Raw genomic sequence first — 10,414 nt, 5'->3', positions numbered from 1 at the left:
CCTTGCATGCATGAGGCCCTGGGTTCGATTCCTCAGCACCACATAAGCAAAAAGAAAAAAGCTGGAAGTGGCGCTGTGGCTCAAGTGGTAAGAGCACTAGCCGTGAGCTGAAGAGCTGAGGGACAGCGCCCAGGCCCAGAGTTCAGGCCCCATGACCAGACCCAAAAACAAAAAAAAAACAATTAAAATATAATGGCTTTAATGACAGATGTAAAGATCCATAGCTAAAATTGGATTAGATGTATAACTCTGCTAAATCATATGGACTAAAAGCCATTATACAAACTAGTCTTTCAAAGAAAGTGACATAACAAGCTACATCTTGTTCAAACCATTATTCCTTATAACTCATAGTCTGGGTAATTACTGCTCTTGAACAAAAAAAATTAATAATATGCTTATCAGGTAATTACTCCTACGTGGCTCCAAATATACATTTCAGAACTCAAGGCTACTCACTTATAGTAATTACATTTCTTAGTAGTTTTAAAGAAAGTCAGGTCAATTACACCAAGTGACCAAAGACCAGTGAAGAGAGAAGATTCCTCAGCACAATAAAATCACCTTCGTTCAACTTCTGATTTACAAAATCATTTGACAATTGCAAAAAATGCATTTTTTCTCCTTTAATGTGAAAAAGGTAAAAAAAAAATAGGATATGGTTAAGTTAATGAATTAAGGTGAAATATGAGGCAACAACCCCAAATTTCATTTTCATAGGTTACTTAGCATTCTGGCTAATACAAAAGAGATTAACTGAAATCTTAAAATGATGAAATATTATTTTAATAATAACTATAATCCTGATAATAATGGCAACAACATTACCACCATGTCACAGGAAGCTTACCGGGATTCTCTTCATTCATCCTCCTAATCATGCAAAGGAAAAGGAAGCTAGCATATTACCCTCACACATGCACACATCAAAATCTTGGAGGAAAATATATAATAAAGCACTAACAGTGATTACTCTTGAGCAGTGCAAATTATAGATAGGTTTCATTTTATTTAATATACATTACTGTGTTTTCCATACTTTCTGCAGTTACTTCCTTTAAAAAAATTATTTAATTTTATCTTGTGCTAAAATTAGGACTTGAACTCAGAGCTTTGTACTTGGCTTTTTGCTCAAGGCTGACACTACTGGTACCACTTGAGTCACACCACCACTTCCAGCTTTCTCCCCTCATACCTCTCCCCACCCCTCCCAGGTTAATTGGAGATAAGAGTCTCCTGGAATCTTCTGCCTGCTCTGGCTTACAGCTGTGATCCTCAGATCTCAACCCCTTAAGTAAGTAGCATTACAGGTGTGAGCTACCAGCGTCAGGCTGTGGGCCAAGTTTCTCCCTGAGTTGCCTGATATTAGCTCACTAAGGTTTCTATTAACTAGTTAGAAACACAAAAAAAAATATTAAAAAAGCAAAAGAAAAAAGGCTTTTCACATACAAGAAAAAAATTTAATTTGAAACATTAAAATAAAACCCATTTCTACAACAGTGGCCACAGGTGTATATATATGTTGTGAAATATATTGTTCTTAAGTCTCTTTTCTCAAAAATACCTGCATTTTATTTCTTTTCACAGAGCAGTAAAATCAGTCTCCAAATCTGTATTCTAGATTTAGAAAGGTTTTATCTCCAAATAAGTTAAGATCTTCTTCCTTATATTTACTTTTAGAGAATGTAATTATATAATCATTTTCTCATTTAACTTCTAAAAAAATATATTCTTGAGTTAATGTGAGTATGTACATGGATGAATGGATGAAAGAAAATGCTTTCTGAAGAGAATGTGCTAAAATTAATCTTCACTCAAGATTTAAGGAAACTAGAATAAATCTGATTTAGTGTCTAGATAGATATTTTGGCATTTCTTCTGTAGCAAACTAAAATACCGTCCAAAAAGCAAAGTTAACCTGATTTCTAATGTAGCCATATAGAACTGGTATCAAAAAATAGATTTTAATTGAAATCATTTACCTTCTTTTATTAACAAGTTATTTTCACTTTAAGAAATTTATAGATTTACCATGCAATCCACAGGAAAATTCCAACTGTGTGATAAACTCAGCTGGAAACCTGTGAATTCTTAGCGAGATTTTATCCTTTCAGATATAAGGTAGTCCTGTACAAAATAAAAATTCAAACAAGCTGAACGCCAGTGACCCTTGCCTGTAATCGTAGCTACTCAGGAGTCAGAGATCTAAGAACTGCAGTTCAAGCCAACTAGGGCAGAAAAATCTCTGAGGCTATTATGTCCAATTAACCGGCAAAAAGCCGGAAGTAGGCCAGTGGCTCAAATGGTAAGAGCATAATCCTTGAGTGAAAAAGCTCAAGGACAATGCCCAGGCCCTGAGTTCTAGCTTCATTACTAGCACCTAGACAGATGATTGACAGACAGACACAGACAGATCGACAGATAAAATTCAAACAGATTTTATTTATAAAAAATCAACTGAAAGGTCTAGAAGTCAGGCTCATTAGTAGAGCACTTGTCTAGAACATGGTAGGCCTCTTTTTTTTTTTCACCTTTTTTTTTTCTTTTTGCTTATGTGGTGCTGAGGAATCAAACCCAGGGCCTCATGCATGCAAGGCAAGCGCTCTACCACTGAGCCACCTTCCCAGCCCCTGTGGTAGGCCTCTTTAATTCCCAGCACTAAAAAGACAGACAAACAGAAAAAGACAAAGAGAGAATGGAAGAATGAAAGAGAAATAGAGAAAGAAGCAAAACGTCAACAGCATTTTCGGTCATAGGATAGTTTTTCTTTGAACCCATGACATTGTAATTTATGTTTAAATGGAAAAATTACATACAGATGACAATAAAAATTAAGATTTAATCAATATACTGTATAGCTGTCAACTTATCCCTACCAAACTGCTTTTTTGGGGGGGTGGGGAGGAGGCAGTCGGTCATGGGACTTGACTTCAGGGCCTAGGCGCTGTCCCTGAGACCTTTTTCACTCAAGGCTAACACTGTACCTCTTTGGAGCTACAGTGCCACTGCCATTTCCAGTTTTCTGTGGTTAATTAGAGATAAGAGTATCACAGACTTTCCTGGTTGGGCTGGGTTTGAACTATGATCCTTAGATCTCAGCCTCCTGAGTAGCTAGGATTACAGGCATGAGACATCAGCGCCCAGCTCCAAATTGCTTTCTTATCCAGTTTATTCTGTAATCCTGTGTTATTAATTCCCATGGTCTCTCAAGATGAGTGTAATATAGATTTATCTTAAGATCTGATAATTGAAAGTGGTACTCAAGTGTTCACACTGCACTGAAAAGTGGTGGATGGCCTGAGACGTCGGCAATGACACACAATGGGAGAGAAATAAAGGAAAAGAGGAGAAAGAAAGGAAGAAAATCACCCAATTACCTGGTACCACAGAACATCTATATCAAACCCTTCCCATAAAACAGGGAAATAAGAACAGACACTGATCACAACAGAGGAAGGTTCTGGAACCAAATTAAGACTGAATGCTATGGTGTCCACCAACAGAAATGTGTTCTTTGGCCTAATATGAGGAGCTAAATTCTGGGTTAAGCTACCTGATACATCCTTTGTAACTCACTGGAATATAAGATGATGAGATATAATCTTAGACAAGGCTATTTTTCTTAGAAAGCTATGACCACTTTTGTTCATTACATTTAATGACTGTATGTTGTGAACAATTTGTGGCTAGTTTATGCTTTCCATTCTTTTAAAGAGTAGCAGACATAGGACATTTGAACGCAAAATACCTTAAAACGCTGTCCCAAATAAGCACCTAAAATGTGTTACTTCATTCTCTCTATTCCTGTTGTACTCTTAAGGGATAAAAAAAAAAAAACAAACTGGGTCTGACCAGATGAGTTAGTGGAAATAAGAAACAACTTGTCAAGTCCCTGACTGACCACAATCCTGTCAGAGTGGCAAGAAGATAGCTTTTGTTGGCAGGTACCTCACTTTCTGACCCTCTCTATGTCAGGGAGTTCAGATGAGAAATTACAGTGACCTTAATATCTTAACTAGTTTTGAGTCTACCTTGCTTCTCTGGTTCTGAGCTCCCCACTACCTCTTCATTCTGTAAATCAGATTCTCTTCCCTAACCCAATACCTCCCCTCTCTTCCTTTCCAAGATCTCCTAGATAATATTTACTGTCATCTGGTACACTTGACATAACTTAAGCACCCATAATATTCAGTCATATAATATTTTTTAATTTGTTATCCTGAAACATTTATAGCTTTCTTATATCCTTTCAGTTCCATAGTCACAGAATTTCTAACAAAAGTGGTTTGGCCAACTTTCTTGGCTCTCAGGAACAAACTTAAACTCAAAAACTCCTGTAATTGCAACATGGTGAAGAGGGGATTCAGGAAAAGTGCTAAGAAAAAGCAGGACAGAATGATCTCTAACATTTTTCTAGTTTGTTCTGACAAAGTTTGGTTTCATTATTTTGTGGAGCCGAATCCCAGTACTAAAATGTAACATATAAACCTTTATTGAATATATATTCCCATACCAAGTAATCATTTGGGGATTTATCTATTCTGTTTTCCTCCATTATACTAAATAACTGAGTTAACTATATAATTAATTTTTTGGCATTACAGGTTTAAAATATTGAATTGTCTTTTTTTTTCTGTATTACACTGACTGAAAGAATTACTTGGAAAATTTTGATTCTGTAGAAGGATTATTTATTTAGTTGATTCTTAGAGGATTATTATCCTCCACCTCCATTTTTCTTTTTTTTTTTTTTTTTGGCAAAACCTGAGTTTGAACCACATCTTCAGTCCATTTTTTCTTTTAGCGCTTAAAGATTTAAATGAGTGACACTATTTCACATTTATCTAACATTGCAGTTGTTTTAGGACAAACTATAATATTCAGAGGCCATTCAGACTGTAGGCTAATGTACAGTTTAACAAATACATTTTACCTTTCAGAAATCATATTTTAGAGGATGACACATAAATTATAAACACTGAACAATAACAAAGGAACCTAAAAGTTGTTCCCATAATACAGAAGTTACTGGTTAAACAGGATTAAAATTATATTTAGTCATACATTTTAATAGTATAATATTAAATGATTTTTATAAGCAATAAATAGCAATATGCTATCTCTTTTTTGCTATCTTTTTTTTTTTTTTAATGCTAGTAGGAGGACTTTAACTCAGGGCCTCACAATCTTATGTGACATTTTTGTTCACTCTGACACTCTAACACTTGAGCCATGCCTCCAGGCTTTTTGCTGGTTAACTGGAGACAGAGTATCTTGGACTTGTCTGTCTAGGCTGGCTTTGAAATGAAATCTCCTGAGTAACTGGAGGTGTGAGCCACCAGCCACCCAGCTTAGTTTTTTATTAGTAATTAAAAAAAATTGCAAATCTTCCTACTGTTTCATATACTATGATTCATTTCTAAGGCTCTTCTAAAATCAGGTCCTTTTTTTTGCATGTATTTAAATAAAAACACTGCACAGCTATATCAGGTCATCTTTGTTATAATCTCCTGATAATTTCTTTTCATTTGACTTCCATATTTCTGAAGAACAAATTATTAATTGTAGTTGACGGACATCTTAAAATACTATATTTACAAAATCTTTTTTTTTTTTTAAAGAACCTAGTTCTGCTGAGTCTAAGTAACTTTGGAGAGTATTTATTTTTAATTTCCCAAAGAATAAGATTAAAGCTGTACATGAAAATCTTTTAAGAAGCCATTTTACCTGGCAGTCATCCACCTTTGTTCTCATAACCCCTTTCATATACTCTCTGTCCATGGTGGGAGAGACACCAAAGCTGTTTCCCATACACAGGATTTCTGCCTTTCCATCTGGATAAGTCACCTCCACAGAGCCATTGAGAATCACCGACCAGGAGTCCAGCTAGTTAACAAAAAAGGAGATAAAGAGAAGAGTCTCATAACCATACCTCTTGATGTGAAAATGATCCCCCAAAACTACTTAGTCTTCCATGTAAAAGAGGGAACCAGTAACTTGAGAAATACTGTTCAATTAACAGGAGTACAGAAGCAATAAAACGAAGTAAATGCATCTACATACCTTACCACGCCCAGTCATATCATCTGGCCTTCCTAATTTCATCTGGGTATTTTTCTCTAAAATAATCTGAGGGGAAATTTTTTTTTATACTCCAAATAAGTGTATATAAGCAAGATAAAATGGTGACTGTTGCCTCAGTAAGAACATCATTTTGAGCTGAGTGCTGATGGCTCTCACCTGGTCCTAGCTACTCAGAAGGCTGAGAGCTGAGGATCATGGTTCAAAGCTAGATGGGGCAAGAAATTCCACATATTCTTTTTTTTTTTGGGGTCCGGTCCTGGGGCCTGAACTCTGGGCCTGGGCGCTGTCCCTCAGCTCTTCAGCTCAAGGCTAGCGTTCTACCACTTGAGCCACAGCACCACTTCCAGCTTTTTTCTTTTTGCTTATGTGGTGCTGAGGAATGGAACCCAGGGCCTTGAGCATGCAAGGCGAGTGCTCTACCACTGAGCCATCTTCCCAGCCCCTCCATCATATTCTTATCCCCAGTTAACCCCAAAAAGCAAGAAGTGGAGTTGTGGCTCAGTGGAAAAGAATCAATCTTGAGCAAAATAGTTAAGACAGACAACAAGCAGGCGCCAAGTTCAAGCCTCAGTGCCAGCACAAAAAATAAAACATTTTGTTTTGACAAAAGGCATTTCAGCCAGGCACTGTTGGCTCATAACTGTAATCCTAGCTATTCAGGAGGCTGAGATCTGAGGATTGTGGTTCAATGCCAGCCTAGGCAGAAAACTCTCTAAGACTCTTATCTACTCAAAAAAGCCAGAAGTGGTGCTATGGCTCAAGGGGCAGTGCCTGCCTGCCTTCAGCAAAAGAAATTCAGGAGTTCAGGGAGGGTACCCAGGCCCAGGCCCACAGTTCAAGCCCCAGGACTGGCCAAAAAAAAAAAAGGCATTTCAGTAAATTTGCCTTATTTGCCAACAATTTATTACACATAGTTTTGACCAAATGTGGTAAAAAAAATCAATTAACCAAGAAAATTTCAAAAAAGTTAAAAAAATTTTGCTGAAGCAGAAAAGCTCAATTAGTCTATTGTTATTGTCAGCTGTATTTAAATCATTGTGAAATCGTCTGAGTGTATTCCTGTCCTTCTGTAAAAATCTGCCTCCCAAAAAGCAAATGATGCCCAAAGAGCAAACTAAAAGTAAGGTTGTTTAACTAAAACAATTTAGTGAACACTGAAACTTGGTGAAAGATAACATATTTTTAGCAGAAGTTGAGGTAGTTTAAGGGAAAAAATGAAAAGCAAGAACTAGGTTTTGATAAGTAGTATTAATGTGAACAACAGTGATTTTATGAAAGCAATGCAGCCACTCCATGCAGTTTCAAGTTATAGAAGGTCAGAACAACTGTACACATAATAGTATAGATAAATTTGAGTAATTTTAGAGTACTGAGTTATTAAGAGGTTTTTCCTCACTGGCAGTCTCCTAGGAATGAAATACCTGCAGGTATCAAAGTCTACTGTAAGCTGGGCACCAGTGGCTCACTCCTGTAATCCTATCTACTCAGGAGGCTGAGATCTGAGGATTGTTGTTCAAAGCCAGCCCAGTCAGGAAAAGTCCATGAGACTCATCGCTAATAAACCACTCAGAAAATGGAAGTGGCACTTGTGGCTCAAGTGGTAGAGAACTAGCCTTGAGCAAAAAAAAAAAAAAAAAAGTGGGGGGGAGGGACAGTGCCCAATCCCTGAGTTCAAGCCCTATTACTGACACAATAAAATAAAACCCCAGGACTAGGAATGTAGTTCAGTGATAGAAGTGCTTGCCTAGCATGAACTGTATTCAATCCCAAGCACTACAGAAACCTCAGTACCAAGAATTTCTATCAGTATTACATGCAATGTTGTAACAGAAAACAGAACATTACATTTAGAATTGTGAAGTACCATAATTCATGTATTCAAATTTATTGCCCCTGGCTTTTGTCTGGAATCCTCCCTAAGTATCCTGAGAGCAGAAATGTTCACTGACCTCTTCTCCATCATTGAGCACGATGGTTCCTGCTCTCTCCACCACTGCGAACACCATCACTGCACACAATTCCCGCCGCACTGACATCGTCATATTGGCAAAGGCTGGCAACTGGTGCATAAACTCCAAGAGTTGTTCTGAAAAGCAACAGAGTCCTTGTCAGAATAAAGCATTCATTATAAACACACCTCCAGAAAGAATGCTTTAAGGCTTTCATTGCAAAAGCTATACAGTGTTGCCTACATATTTTTAAGTATCTTAGTGGAAGTTGAATTTCTTGCATGCACACAAAGATTTCTACCATTGTGGAACTGGTAATATTTCTTTGTTGATCCAGAAACAAGAAAATATTACACCATAAATCACATCGTAATGACAATAAAAAATTACTAAACTTTAAATTAGGAATTGCAAGTAAAAATGGAGCTCTGAAACTTTTCTATTAAGTTGGTGCATGCATTCCAGTGCATTCAGGGCAGGCAAAGCCTAAAGTAATAGAAACAATAACATCAATTCAAATAGTCCAAGGAAGTCATGCATTAGCTGATGCCTGTAATTACAGCACTTAAGAGGCAGAGACAGGAGGATTGTAACTTTAAGCCAGCCTAGGCTACACAGTGCAACCCTGTCTCAAAGAGACAGAGGCAGACAGAAGTATGATTACTTCTTACCAAGGATGTTGTAGAGGAACAGTTCACACTTTGGTATAGTCACAGCTGTTTGATAGATCAATGACTTCACAGGCTCTTGAGAACTGTGCTCTCTTTTCTGTAGTTCCAGCTTTCCTAATCTTAAATACTTTCACTAATCACATGCTAAGTTCTCTCTCCTTTTTGCACAGTGGCTCTATGGAGGGTATGTTTTCCTAACATTTTATAGAAGAACACCAAGGGCAAGGAAACATAACCAAGAGGGAAGTCCTGACAAAATTCAGGTCTGCTGAACTCAAATACTGGACATTATTGGCAATGTTAAAAAGCACAGGGTGTATGTCAGAATCTGCACACTTAAGACCTTTCTATTTTTTTGATCGGTCATGGGGCCTGAACTTTGGGGCTGTCCCTGAGCTCTTCAGCTCAAGGCTAGCACTCTACCACTCGAGCCACAGCACCACTTCCAGCTTTTTCTGCTCATGCAGTGCTGAGGAATCGAGCCCAGGGCCTCATGGATGCAAGGCAAGCACTCTACCACTAAGTCACTTTCCCAGCCCTACCTACAACCTTTTTTACTTTAGACAAGTTGTTTCATTTACCCAAGCCATAGTTTTCTCATTTGCAAAATAACATAATATCTGCCTTCATCAGACAGCTATGAAAATCAAACATAGTAATTATAAGTATTTATCACAGGGTAAATAAATGAATGCTACTCCTATCATATTATGCTCATGATACCACTGAACCTCTCAACTACATATAAATTTATATTTTTTCTTGTCACCACATAACTGAATGTTTCTATGTACTTTGCTTTTGGTAACAAGGCTGGGCATGATGGAACATGCCTATAATCCTGGCTACCTAGGAAGTGATCACCAGAATGATGGTTCAAGGCCAGCCTGGGCCAAAAATTAGCAAGACCAAATCTCAAAACATCAAGCCAGATATGGTAGTGTGTTCCTGTAAGCTACATGAGAGGTATAGGTAAGAAGATTGTGATTTGAGGCTGAGCTGGGCAAAACCCATAAAACCTAAAGGAGGCTCAAGTGATAGAACACTTGCCTAGCAAGGATGAGGTTCTGAGTTCAAATCCCAGTATTTTTCTCAAATCCCCCAAAAGACTGAACAGCACATTTTTGGAATGTACTTTGCTCACTGCTACAAACAAAAACAAAACAAATAAAAGCACACTAGGAAGATATATTCTATGAAAATAACATGTTTCCTGAAGGACAGACTGTTTTCCTGACCTATTCTGGATAACAACATGTTTGGGCAGTCTGCACCCCCATTCTCCTATACATAGGGTAGCTTTAGCAAGCAGGAAAATAAGGATGATGTAAAATTGATTGTGTACCATCCAACACTGCACAAAGTTCTTCATTCAGCCTGGCCCAGATTTTATAGTTAAGAAATCAATTTGGAGTCGCCATCAACGGTTTTGAAAAGAAGGTATCAAAGCATCACTTACAGAAAGAGTAAATTCTATTTAGTGAAACTTTTTTTTTAACTTTTATTTTATTTGTGAACATACTGTACAGAGGGGTTACAATTACATGGCAGGATAATGAGTACATTTCTTACCAAGCATTGCAGCCTCCTCCTTTGGTTTACCCTTCTCATCCCTTCCCAGCCTCCCCTCTCCCCCCCAATCCCAATCCTTCTCCTCCCCCCCCTCCCACTCCCCCTCTGCACCGATGTTGTAAAGCTCGTTTTGGACAT

General features: G+C 37.7%; 1 protein-coding gene across 1 annotated transcript in view; it reads right to left on the bottom strand.

Moving 5' to 3' along the window:
• The window catches only part of Rapgef2 (Rap guanine nucleotide exchange factor (GEF) 2), a 257,625-nt gene that overhangs the window by 30,803 nt on the left and 216,408 nt on the right, over window positions 1–10,414 (bottom strand). The window contains exons 10-11 of the mRNA XM_013029819.1: window positions 8,034–8,170; window positions 5,728–5,886 (exon numbers count right to left, since the gene is read on the bottom strand). Of these exons, the coding sequence (XP_012885273.1) occupies window positions 5,728–5,886; window positions 8,034–8,170 (296 nt within the window). The remainder of the gene's footprint in view (window positions 1–5,727; window positions 5,887–8,033; window positions 8,171–10,414) is intronic.

Source organism: Dipodomys ordii, unplaced genomic scaffold (assembly GCF_000151885.1).
Source record: "Dipodomys ordii isolate 6190 unplaced genomic scaffold, Dord_2.0 Scaffold123, whole genome shotgun sequence".
In the NCBI taxonomy this organism is placed as follows: domain Eukaryota; kingdom Metazoa; phylum Chordata; class Mammalia; order Rodentia; family Heteromyidae; genus Dipodomys; species Dipodomys ordii.
This window is presented reverse-complemented; position numbering and strand designations above follow the sequence as displayed.